The 23,051-nt window shown below is 34.3% G+C and overlaps 1 protein-coding gene across 1 annotated transcript in view; it reads left to right on the top strand.

Moving 5' to 3' along the window:
* The first annotated feature begins 1,836 nt into the window (after window positions 1–1,836).
* Window positions 1,837–23,051, top strand: part of LOC100374924 (serine palmitoyltransferase 2-like) — a 39,658-nt gene continuing 18,443 nt past the window's right edge. Inside the window, exons 1-5 of the mRNA XM_006816855.3 lie at window positions 1,837–2,178; window positions 5,254–5,424; window positions 11,231–11,385; window positions 14,979–15,124; window positions 16,311–16,435. Coding sequence (XP_006816918.1) covers window positions 1,948–2,178; window positions 5,254–5,424; window positions 11,231–11,385; window positions 14,979–15,124; window positions 16,311–16,435 — 828 coding nt within the window. The 5' untranslated portion in view covers window positions 1,837–1,947. The remainder of the gene's footprint in view (window positions 2,179–5,253; window positions 5,425–11,230; window positions 11,386–14,978; window positions 15,125–16,310; window positions 16,436–23,051) is intronic.

The raw sequence follows: 23,051 nt of genomic DNA, 5'->3' as shown, positions 1-23,051 counted from the left end.
TCGCATATTAAAACAGTTTTAAATGTATTTTGCCACATCATTTATAATGTTTTCATCCTTATAGTTCAAAATATGAATTAATAACTGCTCATTGTTTTTGTTGTCTGTTGTTTGTTTGAGTAATGTTGTGTTTTCTGAACAAATATTCTCTTTCTTTAGTGTATAATTTACATGACAGCATTGAATGAATCTCCATATAAAGACTGTCTTTCAATAACGGACTACATACACTATACACCTGATCGATTTATATCATGTAAAATTATATATATATATATATATATATATATATATATATATATATATATATATATATATATATATATATATATATATATATATATATATATATATATATATATATATATATATATACCACCTTCCCAGAGTGACCGCCTTTGAGCAGTGCCCAGTGCTCTATATAAAGTGTATATAAAGACCAACTGCCTAATATGACCAGTTCGTTGGCACCAGTTTGGTCGAATAAATCTGTATGTAAAGATCAAAACGATTAAAGATGATCAAATCTCTTTTATTAAAGCGCCGACATGCGGGAGCGTAACGTCTGTCACTCAACCAAAGTAGCAGTTACACAATGTTACAATATAATGGGGTGGTTAATGATTTTATCAGAAACTTGTTGGGTAATTGCCATTGTCAATGTCCCCCTATCCATGGACCTACACACCCGTTGCAGGTACATGCTCTATCACTGTATTTAAGACTACGTATTTAAGACTACGTGTGTATAACAGTGCGGGTCAAGAGCAATCACGACACACCTTCTTTATTTAAAAAAAATCACCGTAAAACAAAAGACAGAAAATAAACACATAATAAAATACTAGTCTTGACGTGCTCATTGTAATTGTGTTTGAATAACTATAATGGGTTTATTACACACGAGTATCTTCTCTACTTGCCTCAAGTGTCGGTATGGGAATTCTTCTTCCAAATAGAGTTCTTGTTCTGTGGGTCAGATTTAACAGATCTAGTCAAACAGTTTGTAGAAATTTGAATGCGTGTCAGGATCAGCTGCCGCTACAGATAATTTTAATTTAGTTGTCGTCTATCTGGTTTCAATGAGGGTTTAGAAACGTTTGGGTAAGTTACTCTCAGAATGCAACACTGAGAAGCAAGACTGTAATATTTTGTCAGTACAGGTATCTAAAACTTTATAACAAACACAGTATTCATTATAATCAACCAAGCAGACCGAACACGAACAAGATCTGACACCGAGAATTTTTATAAACTTTGAAAGTCGCAACCCCCTAGTAGTTAACAAAAGCTCCAGTAAATCAATGAATCACGACCTCTGATTTTGATGTGCTCTTTCAGTTCCACGATAATCTGACCAATAAACATTGCACCACTGAGGTTTTTTTTATTTGTTGTAAGGTTCTCTTTTGGAATGGACGATTTTATGAAAAATTGCAACATAGATGGTGAAAAAATATTTGTTTCCGTTCATTTTTTCATGATGACGTTACTATAATTAGTTGTTTCGTGTTCTTTTGTATTATTTATCACAGTCCCTCTATGGAGGTCTATGGACATTTTCTACGTTTTTTTCTTTTTTTTTCACTAGTAGTTCGTCAGCCCCTATGATGTAAATGAATGGGGGAAATGTACCTGGGGGTAACGTGAAAGTTACACGGAAGGTGAGTACGTAACAATTGTCTAGCGCCCCACATAACATGTACAGTCATAGTCACCCAGGGCAGTCGCAAGAGTATCTCAACTTGTAGCTCCCATCGTGATGAAACGATGCCAGTTATTGGCTGTGCGCCAGCAAATATGTAAAGCGATTTCTGATTGGCCGAACCGATAAGCGTCAACCCGACCGACAACTGGATTTATAGTATCACACCATCTTCGTATTCATTCCCGATAAACAAATATACGAACCCGCAGCTACCTGCATCAATCTGAAAGATTGTATTCATGCTTCTTTATTCCGACACCCCTAGTTCGCCGAATGGTCGAATCCATGAAGTCAGTCATAAATTTGCTTGCTTAGCTCGTGATCATGAGAATTTGAAAGAAATGGCTTTCGACATAGACAAGGCCGTGGTGAAGCAAAACGGCGACTTGAAGAACCGAACAAATCATGGCGGCAAAGCAGTGGTAAATGGCATATCGAACGGTTATGTTAAAACAGGATTTGTTCCCAAGGTATGTCACAATTCTAGATTTCCTATCCTTGCGTATAATATTAGTCTGGGCTTCAATGTATGCGCCGGGCAGGGACATCTCAGAGTCCCACCCTCGTTTGTGTTCAACGATGTTTCGAGCGATATAGCGTTTAAACCACATCTCTGTACAGCGAGGCCCAGACACTATCCAGAAAATATTTATTAATCAAATGACGATTTTTTATTATTACTTAAATCTAAACAATATTGGAATTTTTGAGTTTGTATATTACTGACTGGCCTCTTCGACAGGGTGATCTCTCGCGCATGCGATCAAGCTCAAGAATGGTTGATGAGGCCCGCTCGGGGGACACATGTTGGTCTTGAGTATCGTAGTCATACGAACGAAAAACTGTAATCATAAATTTAAATATAAATGTTTTACTGTGTATAGTATTTACGGTTGCGATCACTATCGGTAGTTATAGAATCGGACGTGTCGCGTGTAATATTTCATTGACAACGAGTGACACTAATATTGTGCCGACGGATGTGTAGTATCAATGTTTTATTTACGTCATTTAAATTTCATCTAGTCGCACATGTATGGAGGACTTAATTTTGAAATCCCATAGGAAACCTTACCCTAAAATGGATTTATAAATTATACGCCAATCCTTGATCGGAGGTACTCGAGGTATTCACGGCGTAATTATCGCTAAATACATATTACCAGCACTGACACCCGGGGAAATTGAAAAGGTACGCACTTCCCTTGCCATATTAATTAGCATATGTAATTTTTGCATTAGCGTTTTCATCACATGTGTATTATCTATTTTCTAATTATTAATAATTTGCAAATTTTTTAAAAGTTTGTTTGTGTAATATTAAATAAGTTATAATCAATTGCAAGTTAATTAATTGTGGGTATTATGTATTGTTAATTTTCATGCAGATGTTTTTTGTTCGTTGTTTGACCTAATTTCTTCTCTTGAAAAATTGTAAAATAATTATGAAAAATGTGACAGTTTAACTGTATTTGAATGAATGGAAAAGGTAAAGACAAGAAAGTCAATATAAATATATTTTTATGACAATAAATGTGTTACTAGAGCTGTGTTTTCTCCGCCATGAAATACTGTGCAAAACTCTAGAAATTTTAAGGTAGATTGCTACCATTAAAACATAAAAAAATTGATCACAGTAAATCATTCAAAAATTGTGGTGATTCACATACATTCAACTCATTTTCATTTTCCAAAAAAACATAATGCAAAATATTCTAAAAAAGCAACCATTTTGAAACTTTTTCCATAGGATTCTATGTAAACACATTATTCCATGGATAACTTTTACTTATTCAAAATTCTCCCATTTTTCGTGACAGTCATATGTAGCCCTCAAAACACTACATATAATTTTTTACCATAGGTCAACGAATAATATTTTGAGATGCATGTTTAATGGAATGTTTCTGTCATAGGAACCAATTGTATGCTATTAAAAAAATCCATTTTTGATCAATTTTTGAGGTCGTTTTGTGGAAAACTTAGGTCATGTATTTTCATTTCAGAAATCCGAACATTATAGTAACCTAACCTCATTTTCTGGATTATTTTATTTAATAGTAGCAAAATACCTTAAAAAAGATGTGGGAAATATGACATGTTACTAATCATAGTATTATACATTATACTATACAAGTTAGCAATAATAAAACAAAAACATAGTCATGCCACAAGAAACAATGGTGAAGTTCTTTTAAAGAAAACATGATTTAATTTTGTAAATTACTGGTACATGTAGCACCAGTTTATTCTAAAAAAAAACGCAATTATACCGGATTGTGCCGTAAATTCGCCCTTCTGAAAAATTGCCCTCAATTCAAAATATTATAATATTCAAATATTATTTGGGACTTATTTTTTCATTGGAAAATCCACCTACGCCGACTTTCAACGCTGGCAGTTGGACCACCCAAAACGAAAGAAACTATTGCAGAAGCTAATCTAAAATTTCATACATTTTTTAACTTGAGCATTTGAAGAATAATTTAGCATTTTTTACAGTGATAACAGCTCATTGTCGAAACAAAGCTTACCCATTCACGTTCGATGCAATAAACATACTCTTGAATAGGCGTCAATGACTACAGTGAACTTTTTGGCATCGGGAAAGATTACAATAACACCTTAAAAAACCCTTGGCGATTTCTTGGTCCATTTTATATTTTTAAAAACCCAATCTGCCATTTGACGGCCCTGGGCGAATTTATGGCAGAATCTGGTATATACCATATATATTTAGTCTAATAGAAGTGTATTTAAACCCAAAATTGTTTTTTAATATTATATAAACTATTTTTGAAAAAAATAATAATACACATCTGCATCTGTTTTGGAAAACAAAACTAACCAACAAATAATTAACATAATTATGCTGAGAAAATGGTGACCCAACTAAAGCATCCCTTTCAACTTTCCCTCATCATTATTTCTGGCTATGTTTTTGTGGTTCACTTCTTTTGATGATTTTTAAATACAAACTATTTATTGTAATCATGAGGCAATGTGCCAGCAATTGATTGGAATGATTCAGGAATCTTTAATGATGCAATTTTGCCATGAGAGGATTATTAACAAAATATTATGTTGAAGGCAATTAACAACTCTGGGTGGGAGCATGCATTTTCGCATACATGACACCATATAATACTATTATATGTAAACTCTCATGTCAATGTTTCTGTTCAATTATTTTTTTATTTTTATCCATGATGATAATGGAGGTTAAAAGGATAGTGGGGTTACTGTGTCATCTTGTTACTTGTGCCTTAGATAACTCCCATCCAATCATTTTCAAACTTGGATATCTTATTGATTAGTGTAAAATCGTGACTGAGTATTGTATTTGTTTCAAGATAGAGTTAATACTGTGCCTAACATTACTCGTACATTTAACATAGGAAAACCAAAATGATTTAGCAAAGGGACACTGAAGTTTGACATTGATGTATTTTTCCGTTTCTGTTTATAAAAACTACATTTACCCTAATTAATTATTAATTATGTGCCATAACATTGTTTTTCTTTTCTGCATTGTTTTATTTTAGGTGAAACCTGTACATAAAGAAAGCAAAGAGTCATTTGAAGAAGCGCCTATGCTCACCGCAATTCTCACATATATATCCTATGCATTCCTTGTTATAATTGGGCATTTTAAAGATATTTTAAGGAGACTTGGTGTTGACAAAAGTGATGTGGCGAAAGAGAAAGGAAATGAGGTAGGCATTATTATTGTTGTGATGTTATTGTAGTTGCACACTTTATCCCACTTCCTATTTTAGACCAACTCGTGTGTGATGTCATTTCTATCATACCCAGTTCATTTACAACAAGTAAGTCATTTTGGGGTAAAAGTAGTCTAAATTCAAATTTCTGTTTCAAACTATATAGTTCTATCTGTATGATTATATTGAACAATGCTGTGAAATTATCACCTGATATAACTTGTTGGTAGAGTGGGTTTATACATGGAACTATAAACCCCAGGAAGAACAACGAAACTAAGAGGATTAAAAAAACCTTTGTCTTAGTTTATCTTACAGTGCTTTCGCTTTTGTTTCCACGACATTAGTCATACTCCATGTTAGTTGCCGCCGATACGCCCGTTTCAACCGCTTTGCTGGAAACGGAAAACTTGAAAAAAAATTTTCATATCTGCGCAGTAAAATATTTCGTTCACTACGCATGCGCAAACAAGTCGGTCTGCAGGGTGACCTTCAGTGTACCGGAAATCATGCAACGGGTCGGAGTTTTAGCGAGTTTTCATAATTTTTAATGTCGTTTTTAGATTACTTCTTGTTTTTTTCAACCCTCGAAAAAATAAGGTTGCGAAAGTTTGCGAAACATGGGGTTTGGTGAGCTGTTTGTTGTTGAGATATCCCGACTAATTCCGTGTTTCCCTTCGATCGCCAGAAGTGGCAATGTGTTTTTTTTTCCCGTTGAATGTCGATCATTTATCAGTGTTTTTGTCTTGGCGCCATTGTTTTTTTATGCTATAACCGGAACAACTCGGTCACGTGATCTCCCGGAGTCGTCCGATTGACTCCGAAAATGACCGATAGTCGGAGATAAACGTTCATTTGCGTAAATCGGCTTATTTTTTAATGCGACAAAATAAACAGTCAAAATAAACATTCGACATCGCGGCAACTATCATAGTTCAAAGGAAACGAAGTGGTTGTTCTTCCTGGGGTTTATAGTTCCATGGTTTATATGAGAGGGCATATATAGTTGTAGTCGTAGTCTCGTATTAAAAACCAACTTTACATATACAATGAAAATGTTATCAGATGACAACCTTTTTATTACTTGACTACATGACTCTGAATGTAAAAAAAATAGTAATTTTACATTTAAATTACATTTAAAGCATTGGTTTGTGATGCATGCTTGTGTTTGCTTTCATGTTTGATAGTATTTTGGAATTCTCCTTCACAAGATTTATATAACGACTGTTTACTCATGTTAGCACTGCCTCCAAGCACACTTTTTTTTTTTGTATTTATAAACTTTTATTGGAGTTTGCACTGAAATTAACATCTCACATACCTGGTTTGTACATTACAAATTGCAATTAATCTACATATTGTGAAGTGGACTGGGTAACATTTTTCATAAAATATCCCCATTTCTGGTTATGAGAAGTCAACTTATTCCGTCGGACAGCAATGAAGTACTCTATCTCCAGGAAATATTTTACATATCTTTTGTATGCCATGAATTCTGGCTTTTGATTTTTATGTCTACACAAGTAAATATATTTTTTTGCTACCAGAAAGAGGAAGTTGACTAAACATGTAAAGTTTTCATCCCCAAAAAGGATTTGTTGTGCATTCGAGAATGCCCTCAGACCAAGCTTACCCCCCCCCCCAAAGCATGTACAGTGTTTCCCAAAAATCTTGGGTGCATTGACATTGGTAAAACAAATGGATAAGAGATTCAGAGCATGATGAACAGAAAGTACACAGATCAGACTCCACAATGGGAGGGTTCATCTTAAATAATGTTTTGTTTGTGGTCAGAATATTATGGATTATTTTGAGTTTAAATTCTCTGAGACGAGTATCAATTGTAGTACGAAAGGGTAACTGGTAGATTGGCAACCAAGACATCAAGTGTGAAATATTCAATAATACAGTAAAATAGGTCTCAGATCTCAGCGAGATAAATTTGTTGTTAACAATACTCTTAGCTACAGTTTTTGTAGTACAATTTTGTAACTCAACCGATGTACTGCCGTGTTTAAGTCTAACTGGTTTATCCAAAGGGTTAACATTCTCGTTAAAATCAGAGTTGTTTAGTTTGTGAGGTACGCACTGTATCAGGCCATACCATTTTAGAAAGCATGACCCAGGTACGGTACTCCTTTACTCTGAATCTCCTCCCATGCCCGTAGTTTCCCGGTTTCCACATACATTTGTTTAACAAACAAAATTCCAGCATCAACAAAATCCTGAATGAAGTCTGATTTCCCTCCCAGAAGAATCAGTTTGTTATTCCAAATTATTTGCTCATGAAATGCATTTTCGTTTGCGCCTCCAAGCACACTTGCAATACTGACCAAGTCATAGATATTCACAAACGTCCTAAATTTTAATTTGATTCATAGTTCAAGTTCAAGTGGTACATGTATATATAGACTTTCCTCTAAAGGCAGAACACAGTACAGTAGTTCATGTTCATTTGCTGTAATTTTATTGAAGCCATTTTAAGCTTATGTAATACATGTAAATTAAGAACTAACATCAGGGTCTGCTGTTATCATGTCAGTCTGATGGTAACTATGACAAATGAAAAATATAGCGCTGGGTTTCTTTCAACATCATTATTGATCTCCTATCCTTATCAATGACACTCCTGCAGATAGTTGTAGGGGAAGGTCAAACAAAAAAAGTGAATGACATCATTTATTGCCTCTGGTTGTGTAAATGTGAATTGTTCATGGAACAAAGATTTTTAATAGCCTGCCAAACAGCTCTTTACATGAACCCTGATGTTTTCACCATGCTTGTGTGCAGTGCAAAGGTCGTTCTTGCTGCTTTATATTGTCCCCTATGCTACAGTAATAGATGTATATAGCCATACACAAGCTGGAAAAGTGTACACGTACAAATGTAGATCCATGTTTGTCTGAAACCAAATTATTTTGTCTAAATTATTCTAATATTTGCTTCCGATAGGACTAAAAATTAAGAGAAAATTGTTGTTGTGATGATATCTATACTGCAGTACATGTGTAACGGTAACGTTGTTTGTATACCCACATTACACATAGACTTGAGGGGACTGTGTATAAAGGTTGCTTACATTTGTGCTGTACAATTGATTGTTACTGGTAACACATAATGTAACTAAAATAAAATGACATTTTGGAGGAAGAAATGGTTTGTAATGACGATGATATCTTAATCACAGTGTGTAGTAGATTGGAAATGAACCTAGTTTGCATGATATCTTTTTGATCAAATCACAAAATGAGCTTTAAAGGCGTGGTTATTGAATACAAATGTTGATGCATGAATCCATATCGAATATGACGCATAATAACGACCATCGCCTCTATAAATAAAAACCCGAAACTCTTGTATATTTTTATTTTTGTTTGTCTTTGTTTGTTTTTTAACTAATTAGGGTCTGAAAAATATGACCGTGACACTGATATGAATTACTGGATCAGTGTTTTTTTTGTGTGTCAGCATGACCTCTGTGTAATGTTCTGAAAAAGGTTACATCCATGCTTTATCAGAGTTGACCTCTGTTTATTCTGGTAATACATAAACAGAGATTGGAATTGTTATGAGTTGACCTACCATACATGACTACATTGTCAGAAACTCAATGTAAAACAACTGATAAAAGGCAACATAATTACTTGTCATACTAAGTCAACTAATCATGACAGAGATGATAGCATCAAGACAACAAGGTTAAAAGACATAAAGTCTAAAAAAAACATTAAGTAATTAAATTCTGTCACATCTACCTTAAAATTATAAGCTGCAATAAAAGTACATATGAATACTATATCTATTAAATTTTACACTAACACTGATTCGAATTTATTTCATTAAGCGAACCTCAATGCGGCCTTAATTTATGGTTGTGTATGTTCTAAACTGTATTCGAAATAATATTGCAGTGGTTTGATTTTGTTTTAATTATAACTGTAGCTTGGATAGGCATTTGAAATGCTTACAATTAAACACCATGGAGGCCATTCATGGAGGAGAATAAATAATGAACAAACATATTTAACATCCGGGTACTTTTCAAAGCTATGACCATAGACCCTCAACAAGTTGAGGGTCTATGCTATGACGTTTTAGTATTAACCTAATTGCGTCAAAGAACCGTACTTCTTGGATGTAAGCCCCTCCTGAGTATTTTTAGGCATTTTAAGGTGAGGGCATTCACGATTATTAACTGGGCATCGACGATATTCTTTAAAATATGGGTGTAAAAAGTGTTTCATTTCATAATAATCGTGATAAAACTTAATTTCAGAGTGCATGGCGAACTTACACATTGTGGTTTGCATCCTTTCTATTCTATCATTTACTCAGGATGAACCCCGATGTTGCAATACTGAAGTAAATGTTAAGTCGTGTACCTGGTTATTGGACATGGTTTTACTTAATCGTTTACTTTAAGACTATCATGAAAGGGGTGTGAACGATGTGACCTGTTAGCGACCATGAAAGGTGTTTAAATACTTCCTCCACATTCACGAACATAATGATATTGACTGTTTCCCCACAGACCCTACCCATTATTACACCGTAAATTCAGACGGTATGTAAGTCGTATTGAGAGTTTACGTATGACCAAAAACGAAGATAATGATATTGACGGTTTTCCCACAGACCCTACCCATTATTACACCGTAAATTCAGACGGTATGTAAGTCGTATTGAGAGTTTACGTATGACCAAAAACGAAGATAATGATATTGACGGTTTTCCCACAGACCCTACCCATTATTACACTGTAAATTCAGACTGTATGTAAGTCGTATTATAATAAAATGTATGTGAACATATTGTTTCTTCATTGTAAAAGTGTCGTGGAAATCAATGACGTATTTTTTCTTCAAAAAGAAGTATCATTTTCCCGAGCCCGGCGTGGTAAACGAAAAATGTAATTCGAATAATTTTTGGTTGTTGCCAAGATGGTTACAATGTTTAACCCAAAAACAAAATCATCTTTTCTGAGGTGGTCCTCGAGTGTAAGCCCATCCCTTACTTTTTGATTTTACGTGTTCATGCCTCGGGACTTATGATCAGGGAAGTACAGTAGACTGTGAACTTAGCGAAGATTCAGATCATTCCAGTGTGAGTGACGAGAATCTATCTGATGTCAACGATGCCACTTGTTCGGATGATAGTTTTATTTAAAATTATGCGAAAGTCTGTGAACAATCTGCTTGGTGTTCCTGTGACAATTGCCAATTTGCCAGTGCAGCCCCGTGAATACCTGGACGAGAATCCCCCCCCCCCCTACAAACTCAAGATTGCATACTCCAGCATCCAGACTCCCTAAGTTGTTTATATATAATCAGATACTATTTCGTCATCATGCTTTGTTGCCTGTCCTGTTTATACCTCATGCGGGCTTTATTTTATGGCAAGATGGCGCAAGATAATCATTTAAAAAAATTGTTTTTTTCAAATTTATAACCAATATACATAACTTAATAAATACAAACACCAAATTAGGCTCTATGTCGTTCCCCTTTAAGCAAATTTGTTTTTGACTAGTTGACAAAAACTATGAAGTAGTGTATAACAAATGACACTATAGTCCCAGGTCAAGTGCACTTTTAAAATATTTTCCAGGTCCTGTTAATATAAAACTATATTTGTTTGCTTTAAATTACGAAGGGTACTTCAAAGTAATAAATAATTAAGAAAAATACTAATACTCTAATCTGTATTTTTTTCCAATAGGGTTTTTCTTAATATTTAAAACCTAGATCTTCAAGTACTGTTGTATTGAAACTGCATATATCCATATTTTTTTCTACAGGGTTTTGTTCCATTATATTGTGATTTTGAGAGTTTTTATACGCGGAATCTGTATCGATATGTAAGAGACTGTGTGAATAGACCCATCTGTAGCACTCCCGGTGCATGGTTTGATGTGATGGAGAGAGTCAGTCCTGACAACAATTTACACCTAAAGTAAGTAACACAAGTCACATACTCCCCTGTACTTCAGTTGTTGACATTATCTATTGCCACAGTCACAAGCAATGAGATTTAAGTATACAAAATGTGAGTGGAGCGGGTTAGTGTCATTACACAAAAGTTGATAATATAATGTTATAATATCAAAAATTGATAGAGCAAAGTATGCATGAAAACATTACACCGTAGCATCAGTCCAACCATTCCATCCATGAATGGACAAGTTGTATGATGTATCTTTTAGTTGAGTGCCCTTAGAGCTGCCATTGTTATTCTTGTAGGATGCATGCCAAGCTGTGGGTGTGTAATTTCATATTTGGAAATTGCATTTCCTAATAAGGTAGGATGCGATACTACAAAATTACGATGCTGACATGGGGTACGCTGACAGCTGTCATAATTCCAGATATTTATATACTGCAGGAAAAAAAATAAACACTTTTTAAAAAAAAAAAAGTTAAATTGTAATATGCTATAAAAGCTCCATTAGTTGAACCACTTCATTAGTTCGTTTCTAGAGAAAACAAATTATTTCTGTTAGTTCGACCCAATTAAAAGTTGATTCGTAAGTAGATGATGCTTTCTAAATAATACTCTGATCAGTAGTAACACATGTTGACAACAAGTTAGCACTTGCGTTGCTTGACAAAAGGAATGCTCAAGTGTCACTAAAACTGCTTATATGGCATCCTAGATAAAATCTTGTAACTTGGTAATTCGTCAAAAAACTTGCCATCAAAATCATCATTAAAATCATTGCCCAAAACAAAAGACTAGAAATCATGATTAGAAATTGAGCTAATCTGAATATTGACTGTAAATCAGTAATTAGAAAGTGGTAAATAGAAACTGTGGTTCTGATTGGTTAGTTGGTGACCTGCTGGGTCAAAGGTTAAGTATAAGGTCAACTTAATTGTGTGGCAGCAGCCATTATCGAAACATTGTTCAATCGCTTCAGGAGAAACTGTGAAAACTGAATCATTTGTTCTTAGAATACCGGCGTCACAAAAATGGTAATTTTATGAATGTTCAGAGATCATATTTATAAAAAAGTGGTCTAGCTGATGGAACTTTTACGGTAACATATTATTTAAAAATGTATTTATAAGTTGAAATTATCTGGAAGTGATCTGGTAACTTTGGACATTTGTATCTTATTTCATACAGTTAGGACTGGTAACGTAAGGTTACAAAGTAATGAATATGTATTATCCTGGTTGATGGATACTTTTAGTTCCTTGTTTGAATGCAGTGCTGCTGTTCTAGACAAGCAATTAATTTCTAATAGCCATATGCAAGGCAAGTACAACTGTTTCATTTTGTACAGCTGGCCGAAAAATTGTTTTAAAAAAGAAATTGAATAGCTACAGTTAAAATCATTAAACTAATTATTGTTGCCATGTTATTAAATAAAAGATTGGTTGAAAATTGTGGTGTTTATTATAAATGTTAGCCAAATAGAATAGAACTGGTTTCAGTAGTACAACTCTCTAAATGTCCTGGTTAAATGTTCTTCAATTATATATTGTCAGTAAACATGGCCGACCTACCTAGTATCTAGTGCACATTTTACACTTAAATGCAATGCTAGTGATTTCTCATTTACATTTATGCACACACTATAGGATGTCACAGATAACTACTGTAAAATGACTAATTTTCACTGGGTTTAAATTTCACTGATTTACCATTTCAGGCATATTCAGTGGGTTTTAAATACACGGTTTCTTCATTTAGATAATGTGTTCTATGCTAAATTTTACATATTCACTGTGTTTTAATTTAGCGCATTTTTCCAGTCAGCGAAATAAGCTAAATTAAAACACAGTGAATAATTACCCCCTTTACAGTATGTGGGTTTCCACTCACTATATGCCTAGGTATAATGCTAGTGATATCTCATTACCTATGTAAGATTCCACTTGCTACATGCCCAGATATGATGTCAGTAAGTGCTTGCTGTTCATCCCGATCTTCATATGATTAACAATGTTTGTGTTTATTTGATTTTCAAACAACTTCATGGTCAATTCCTGACCAGAATTGATAGTTACTTTATATACTATCGTCATATTAGTAGAGTGGCATATAGTACATGTAAAGTGGAACTCTGCATAGATCATATGCTTTTGTTATGTTTGACAGATCTGAAATATTTGTAGTGAATTGGATTTGTGAATGATTTTAAAAGTGAATATAAAAGAATATATATCAAATCTAATGGTAGTGTAACCTTAGAAATGTATTTTGTGCTAGATTTGAAATCTGTAATAAATTCAGAATTATCTGCAAGTGTGTTTGTACTGAGATTTCTCTGAATTTGATCAAGTCTTGGAAATTTAGTACAAAATGTTGTTACCATGTGTTATTGACTCCTGTGTGCAAAGCACACAATGGGAGTCTTTGCAGTTACCCTGTCTGTCTGTCTGTCTGTCTGTATGTATCTTTTCGACTAATATCTCAAAAACACTTCAATGTCAGATTTTATTGAAACTTAGTACATAGATGCCGGAGTAGTTTAGGGTTGAAATCTTTCATAATTAGACAATTCTTTGCTGTTTCACAGGAATCTCAGGTATCATTCATAAAATTTCATATGCTACATGAGGGATCTTTCCAAGCATGGCTTTGGTTGAAAGCACATCAGAAGGATATGCTTGTTCCTGGCCATATCATTTGATGATATATTCAAAAATACTGATATCTATTTTGGAAATCACAAAGCCCCATAACATGTATTTTTAGTTAAATATCCGTTGTTGGTGGAAAAAGCTACTGGTAGTTTTTTTTTTCACTATTATATTATTTATTCTGTAACTATAATCAATGAAGCATATTAATCTGGATTTGAATATTTATTCTTGCTTTGAGGTGCAGTCACCTTTTAAAGCGTTGTGGTATAGGAATGTGCTGCTAGAATGTGCTGTATCTTTACAGAGGCTTCATGTTTACAGTGTACAAATTTTACAACACTGAGAGAAAATGTTTTTGTCTGCACTAAGAAGCATTGAAATGTGATTCTGTAAAGATGTATTGAATTCTGTTGAAGTCATTATGACCACTGAAAAAAAACGCATACACAATGGTACATCGTACTGGTTGGTAATAATGAACAAAACAAATTTCAATACAAATTTACACATTTACACAAAGTAAATAAAGAATGCTTCCCTGAACACCATTGTAATTTCTGTAACGAATATAGTGAAACACATGAACACCTTTTTATGACATGTAAATTTACTGAATCCCTCTATCAAGGAACTGGGAAGACCACTGAAAATCACAGAGGTACCTGGTAAACTTTGTGTGATACTAGGGGACCCAGAGTACCCCAGTGCAGCTTAAAAAAATTATCACTATATTGATGTTTTTTCCCGATTCGCCAGTGTTTATTATTTTGTGATTAGTGAAATATGAGGCAAGAATATAAATATAATTATTTTCTGTAATATTACTAATAATATACCTAATGAGATTTTAATAACGTTTGACTGCTTTAGTTTAATATAGGAAGGAAATAGACATTAATATATTCTTTCATTAACACCGACAACTGATTGTTTTATTTATATGATGTTCTGCAGTATTACTGGTAAATCAAGTCGGTGCATTAATTTGGGCTCCTATAATTACCTGGGTTTTGCCGAGAACTCTGGACCATGTGCTGAAGCTGCTCAACGTGCTTTAATTAAATATGGTGCTGGTGTGGGTGGCACGAGACAAGAACTTGGTAAGTACACTGTCTGGTTTGCTCACAATATAATATGCTATGTTCATGTTTTTGTTTTGGAGACTTTAAAATGACTGCCATGTTTCTTTGACCTGGATGGTCTTTGATGCATGTAAATGAGATGGGTGGGTGGGTTTGTATTGTGAGTATGTAATGCTATGAGTAATCTCTCCCAGCTCGCTTTGTGACGAATGACATCAGTGCATTGCTTTGCTTCACTGGCAATTATCTTAACTAGCTGTGGTCCATTTTTACCACTGGTTTCAACTGTTCCTTCTATTTTATTCTATTTGGCCCTGATAGAATACTCACTATAACCCAATATCAACATGTGCTTTTATTGGCTGGCATAACTTTCTACGAGGAAAAAGGAACTGCTACATTTAATATCTGTTCAGATTTTAATCATGTTGCTCTATATCTTTACTATTACAATCCCTCACCTGTATACAAAATACTGCTTCCCTGGCTTCCAAGACTTTCACATCCATGTTATTATAGAATGTACCTAGGCCCCAGAACTTGCATTACCGGTATCATGTATATTTTTGTGAAAAAATACTGGTACTCTTATATGTAATGTTTTTACTCTGTTCTACTTCTATATAAGCATTGTAATCTGAATTCAAATATTTCTTAACTCATGTTTATCCAGTAGGCTCAATTTGGCTTGAAATCTGCAATATTTATATAGTATTATCAATTTCTGTAACTGAGCCAAATTATTGACAGTACTAAATTTATTCACTAGCTTTCAATTTCGCTCTTTTTGGTAATTAATGAAATCTGCAGTGAATATGTCCAATTACAATAGAACTTATGGATAATTTATTGTTATCATTGACATTGTAATTTACTACTATTTTCTTCATTATATATCTTAGTGCATTGGGTACATGTATAACATGTTTCACCCACATTTATATTTCTTAGTTATTTATTCAACATGGGAAACAGACAAGCTACTGAGAGCAGTTTATAGTTTCAATACAATCTAAAAAAAGCTCATTATAATCACACAGACACTACCAAAACTAAATAAAAGACATTTTGTGTAGCTTTTGTGACAGTGTACCAGTGTGTGAATGTGTTTAGAATACAAAAACATGCGCTAGTGTATTTTATCTTCACATTTGAGAACTGCATGCAAGATATTGTTTTAACTGGTGTTGTTTCGTTTCTAAAGGTAACTTAGATATCCACTTGGAATTAGAGAAACTTGTTGCTGAGTTTGTAGGTCAGGAAGCGGCAATGGTCTTTGGTATGGGTTTTGCTACTAATGCTCTCAACATACCAACACTACTTGAAAAGGTAATAATTCATTTCATTGAGATTTATATTTATTATATCAGAGGCTAGTCCTGTTAAGTCAGGTCATGGAAACATTTTTATTTCACATTCACTGTAATACATACTTATTTCAACTTTTTAAATGCACAATGATGTAAAGGTGCACATAGCTCGTTACAGTGTTTTTATTTTTGCTTATTGTTTGGTTGAAATGTAATTTATTAGACATTCATTACAAAACTGACATTGAAAAACTGTTAAAAAACAGTCCGCTTTTACAAAATTGTGATCAAGACTTCCTAATATGTGCAATAAGAAAGTATGTCAACTTGGCCCAAAAATTAACAGAATGTTTAAAGAAAAATTCAAAATATTCTCCAGAATTTTAGCAGGAAAAAAGGTATCATTCAAAGAGATGAATAAAATTTAGATAAAACCTGGGAAAATAATATAACTCTAGAGACACACAACTGTATTTGATTACAGTATCAGTATTACTTGTCCGTTTCAGAATGATCATTAGTTGGGTCAGTAATAACCATACTCAACTCACGACTTTTGTCACTACATATACATAATTCTCAGTATAGAGTTATGACCTGACATACCGTATTTGCTCCATTAGAAGCGTATCATTAATTGAAACTTATATAAACCAATAGTTGCATGTATTGTATACAGGGTCATTAAAAATACTTGATTATACACGGCCCTTGTCGTTTAGTTAAGTCCATTCGCTAGTAATAATACAGTATGTCCCGTGACGCAGTGATACCATTCTTGACAAAATCAAAATATTAAGGCAATCATAAACAACCAGAAACACATATCAGATATCATTTCCACAAAACTTTCACAATTTTGCTTTAGCATTTAAAACTCAAATCTTTAGAATATGAATGAAAACTTTGCAAAGTTCATTTTCAAGTTGAGCATGTCAACTACATAATGTGATACGTTTCAAAGTCCACCAAGCACTGAAAGGAAAGTACTGGTACTATGTCATTGACATTTGTATAGATATTATTGTGTAAAGCTTATTGAAAGCACACATACATGTGTCACTTAAACTTCATGTCATGACAAGTATACCCCAGACCATTCGTCCCGGTGTTATCGCTATCGCCACACGAGACTCCAGCTTGTCTCCTATACAATTTTCCTTCCGCCCACTTAATTTTAATATTCATATGACCTTTGCACTGACATCGATAGCCAATCGCATTCGACCTCGGACATCACTCTAAATAAACAACTGAATAAATTAATATACCATATTTGGAAGATAGCGGGTAAATTCAACGTTGTTGGTGTGTTCCTTCGGGTTCCGAAGTCGCACGAAACGAGTTCATGTTCCGTTATCTTTCGCAAGTAAAACAGGTCGATATGTATTAAACATGGCATTTGTTTTCTTGTTTTAACCCCCTTATTACGCAAGCTTCCGTCGAAGTGGTGTTTTTTTCGACGATTTGTGGCATGTTGCAAAACGAACGAAACATTGTGGCATTCTTAGCGGTGGATAAGGGATCGACTATGTCGTCACATTTATGTCTCGTTTGAAAGAGAATAAACAACCGCTCAGAAAAATATGTTGCTAATATTTAAGTGCGGTGCCTTGAAATCGCCTGCCCGACGTCCAAATTTCAAAAGGATGTTCGATTTGCATTGACGACCGTTCATATGTACTAGGCGACGACACTCCGATCCGATGAACTAATCAAAACTAAAATGGCGCGTGTCACGTGACTTTGTTTACTAAAGATAGCGTGGGCGTTTGATTGACACTCAACTCATTAGTATTCCACCAATCACAGCTACATCTACTTTCTGGATGTGCGCAGTCAAATTGTATAGGAGACAAGCTGGAGTCTCGTGTGGCGATAGCGATAACACCGGGACGAATGGTCTGGGGTATGACAAGTAATCAAAATTTAAAAAGAAATTCTCACGAAATGTACAATAGACATTATAGTATCATATAACTTGAGGTCTTTATTACATTTTCGCACCCAATTCATTTAAAAAAAACTATTTATCTTTAATCCTCTGTGTTTATGTATTTAAAAGGTTTAAATTAGTATCCTTTTAATTTGCACTCCAATAGTTGTGTTCACGTTACGCGAAGTACGGGCTAAGATTTAAGCTGATTTAGGCTTATCTAGCATATTTGCATTTCGGCTAGACCCAATTGCGTCCACACACAGGGAGGGCCAGTCGTTAGCATGGATGGGCTAAGGGGTGCCATTAGTCGGTGACCTTTGGTAAGCCGCTATTTACGAACGAAAAATGGATGACACGCGCGAGGTTCTATTTCTGCTGCTGGCATGTTTCGTTCTAAATTTGAAGCGACGTGCACAGGAACGCGAGAGAAGACGGACCCAACTTATTTGGATGCACATAAACAGTATATAACGGTCGTAACAGAATACAGAGTTTTATTAATGCATGTCGTAGACAGCGAACCAAATTTATTTTGTCTACGATTGGAGCTGCTGTACGCTCTACTACTACAGTGACCCGATTAGTGTGGAAGCGAGCGCGGAGTAATGACTGGTGGAATAGTGTCGTTATACGAACATGGGACAATTTTCACACCCAAAGGTCGCCGCAGAGGGCGCTTAGCCCTGGGCTAAGCGTTCGCGTATACTTCGTTAGCCTGTGCTAAGGTCTAGACCGCGTCTTAAATTCGGATCAGATTTAACCCGTACTTAGCATTCCTTAGCCCGTGCTAAGCTTTCACGCACGTTTTCTTAGCATGGGCTAAGGAATTTGACTTCTTAGCCAGTGCTAAGGAGCTGTGCGTGAACGCAACTAATTTGTTAAGCAAAACATAGCTCGGAAATCATTATCAACGTGAATTTGTTTTAATTACGACATATGCGTAACTACAGCATGTGGCAAGAAAAAAAATGCTTTAAAACAACAATGTGATTGAAAGGGAATCTCATCGTATTAATGAATCAGTGTTGGGCGATACAAGGGACATCATGTTATCCAATATTGAAAATGAAATGCAGCCTGCCATAAAGTCAGAGTCTGAATGTTGCTGAATCTAAGACAAAACAGTCTTGACAGTGGAAGAAAATTTGGTCTATGCATTTCAGAAGATGAAAATTGCATATAATTACTGTGCACAAGTTATATCATATAATGGTATGCTTGAATAAATATCTAAATTTTTACATAGTTGTTTTTCTGTGTAGTTAATTATGTTTATGTAAAATATAAATTCTGGTGGCAAACAATTTTGTACTTGGCTACTAAATTTTCCAGCTGGCCACCAACAAGCAATAGTCACTATAAAGAAAGAAAAAAACACTTTGAAAGCTGCAATGCTAGATCATATCATGGCAAATGTTATGTCTGTGTGTATTTATTTTCATCTGAAAAAAAAAAGAATCACTTTATTGAATCAACCAAAATTAATTTTATTAATAGTGTAAAAGTACAAGGGGCTGACAACTTCAGGGCTAATTCATGTGGAGGACAAAAAAATTTCCGTTTGTATCCTGCTAATTCGCTAATTTGTAAAACAATTTATTACCGCGAATAAAGAGTTTCCATGGTATTACAGTGTGCATGTTAAAATTAAAGCAGTACTGAGTGACAATGAAAAATCCCCTTAGACCAAGTGTATGATTGATACTCCAAGTGTCCATAAATCTAGCTTCTCAAAATCAAATAAATAAAATTATGTCTAAAAAAATGTATCTAGCGAGTTTGGAAAGGCATTTCCTAATCACTGACAGCTAGTCATGTGATGATTGGTGTTGTTTGCTTTACTTATTATCACATGATATCATCAAAGGTCACATGGTTGACCCAGTCCAATAATCTTTCAATCTTAAAAATATCAATTTTGTTTAACTTTCAAAGGTAATAATTAATAAAATTATAAAGGCTACAGATATGCTACATCAATATAAAAACCAGATGCAGTAAATTTGGACGTGAACTTTGAGAGTCTCATGCCTTATACATGCTTTAACAATTTTTATATTATTTGCATAATGATTTGTTTGTTAGTCTCTCCCAGACAAGTGTCTGACCACTAAGATGATCATAAGTATATAGTGATGTAGCTGTGGTAGTATTAACTGTACTTGTATACAACCTTCCCTCCATATCATTTGTATTCAGATTCATTTCTAGTCCAGAAATACAGTGGTGTGTGAAGCTAGACAATCTCAGAATCATTTTAACCTCACCTGTATCAATAATGGAAGGTTTTGGGGGAGGAGCGTACAATGCGAATCTTGTTTTATTTTTGATCAATCAGTTATTTGATCAAGGTTAGCCTGACCTCCGCACCATATACTTGTTGCTGTCTACCTCGTCTTGTTGCCTGTCTGCTTTACCTATGATTCATGAAGTGTATGGAATGTCTTATATAAATTGTGATCAAGTCAGAGTTCAGCTTCAGTTTGTTTAATAATTTGTTTATTGCCACTGTAACCTAGATACTTGAGAACCAGTATCAGCCTTTTTTTTTTTTTTTTTAGATTAGAAATGATCAAATTTGTCTCCGACCTTTAGGTACTGTAATCCCAAGCGAAAATAAAGTATTTTACAGTGTTTTTATTTTTTTATGAACTAGAGATGATAGATTGGGTCACATAATTTTGACAAATAAAGGTCAAAAACATGAAACTAAGCTTGTATAATTAATTGCTGTCAATCAATGTCAAATGACATGGGTCCACTGAAACAGGATGTGCCAGTCTAGTCTTCAAAAACATTCACACAGTTCCTAATGCGCTGCTCATACATGTTATAATTGTAGCGATGATTTATTTCAACGTGTTAGGTCATAGAGGCAAATTAACATCTGCACACTACTACTGGGTTTATATGTATTGGGGTTCATAGTACAGGTTCTTGTTGCTATGCATGTCATAGGGTGCTTCAATGTTTCCTGAACACACCACTGGAAGCATGCATACATATACAAGTCTTTGCTGTGACATCGTACTGCAATGTTGACATTGTACTACAATTGAAAATGGATATGATCCTTATCCACATTCACATTTCCAAAGATGTTGAAATAAACATAATTTATTATTAGTTTTGTCATTACGAAACGTCTATGTAGCATAGATCCATACTCCATGTGGAAGCGAGTTTGTTGCGCTGCTATGCATGTACATTGTACTTGTACTTGCTTCTGGGGATTATAGTTATCTGCTTGTAAATAAACTACTAGGGGTTTTGTAAACATGTACTGTTCAGCTATTAACAGCACTCATTAGCATAGCCACAACACAAATTTTTATTGCTGTGAATTTTTTTTTTTAATTGACATTTCATATTAGTTGATAAGTTTATTTGTGATCATTGGCTATCACAGATACTCCTTTAAAATCTTGTTTAAGGGATGGAAGGTGTGGGGACACTATAGCAGAATGGACTTTGTATCCCAAGTGACAGACTTGTCTACATTCAATACCTGTAAAAACATGTATTGCAATACAAAATCATCATCATGCTTTCGAAACAAAATGTCACTAATATTTAATACAACTTAAGAAGTAAGACAGGGTTGTGTGATCAGCCCAATTCTATTTAATCTGTATCTCAATGACTTGCATAATATACTATAAAATAATAATTTTGATCAAGGAAATATTAAATACAATCAGCTACCAAATTCAACATTTAACATGTGTCACTACAATTTTATCTTGTGTAGTTATAGCCAAGAGATCAAAAAAACATGCATGAACGCTTAGCATGGGCTTATTCTCTCAAAAATAATTTCAGAATGTGCTCGTGTTGATTGTCATGTCAGGAATGGCATACCGAAAAGAACAGTTATGAATATAGTATAGCTTTCAAATTGACAAAGCTGTTTTAGGCGCCTAGCCTTAACTAAATGTCGCACACATTTCATTAGCTATTTAAAGGGTCTGGACCAGATCTTAAAAACAGATCAGATTTAGCTTATCCTTGCCGTTTCTTAGCCCCTGCTATGCTTTTTGTTCATGTTTTCTTAACACAAGCTAAAGTTTTTGACCTCTTAGCTTGTCACTAGAAAAGGGAATCCACTTAAAGAATGTTAATAGTGGTAACAGTAATTTATGATGCTAGTGTTGTACTTTCTTTTGTCATGTCAAGGTCATTGTCTTTATATGTTGTTTTCTGCATACCATGAATATTCACATTGACACATCATTCTAATCAACGTGAGGGATGGTTTTCTAATGTAGGTGAATGACTTTAATTTGATTCTAAAACAGACACCACAGTTGAAAGTTTAGTCAAACAAAACCAAATGTTGATATTTCCACATAATAACAAAATATACTGAGCGATTTCAACATCCATTTAATTTAATTGTGTTGGTTACAAAAAGTATAGTGTGGAAGAAGTTTCAAAAAAAAAAAAACGCATTACTTAATAGCAAATGGTCACAGTAGCGTAATCTGGTTATGCTGCTTCACCGACAAATAACTTTACCAAGGTGTTACAAATGTTAATTATTACTCAGTCATGAATATAATAATCTACAAAAAATCCATTGGTTGGTTTGTTATCAAAATGCAAGTGGAATTCAACTTAGTTTCATCGTGAACACATTTTTTAGATCGCATACAAACCCTGTTATATACAATATCCGACATGCCCCCCCCCCCCC

Source organism: Saccoglossus kowalevskii, chromosome 6, assembly GCF_978046115.1.
Source record: "Saccoglossus kowalevskii chromosome 6, keSacKowa6.1, whole genome shotgun sequence".
NCBI lineage: Eukaryota > Metazoa > Hemichordata > Enteropneusta > Harrimaniidae > Saccoglossus > Saccoglossus kowalevskii.
This window is presented reverse-complemented; position numbering and strand designations above follow the sequence as displayed.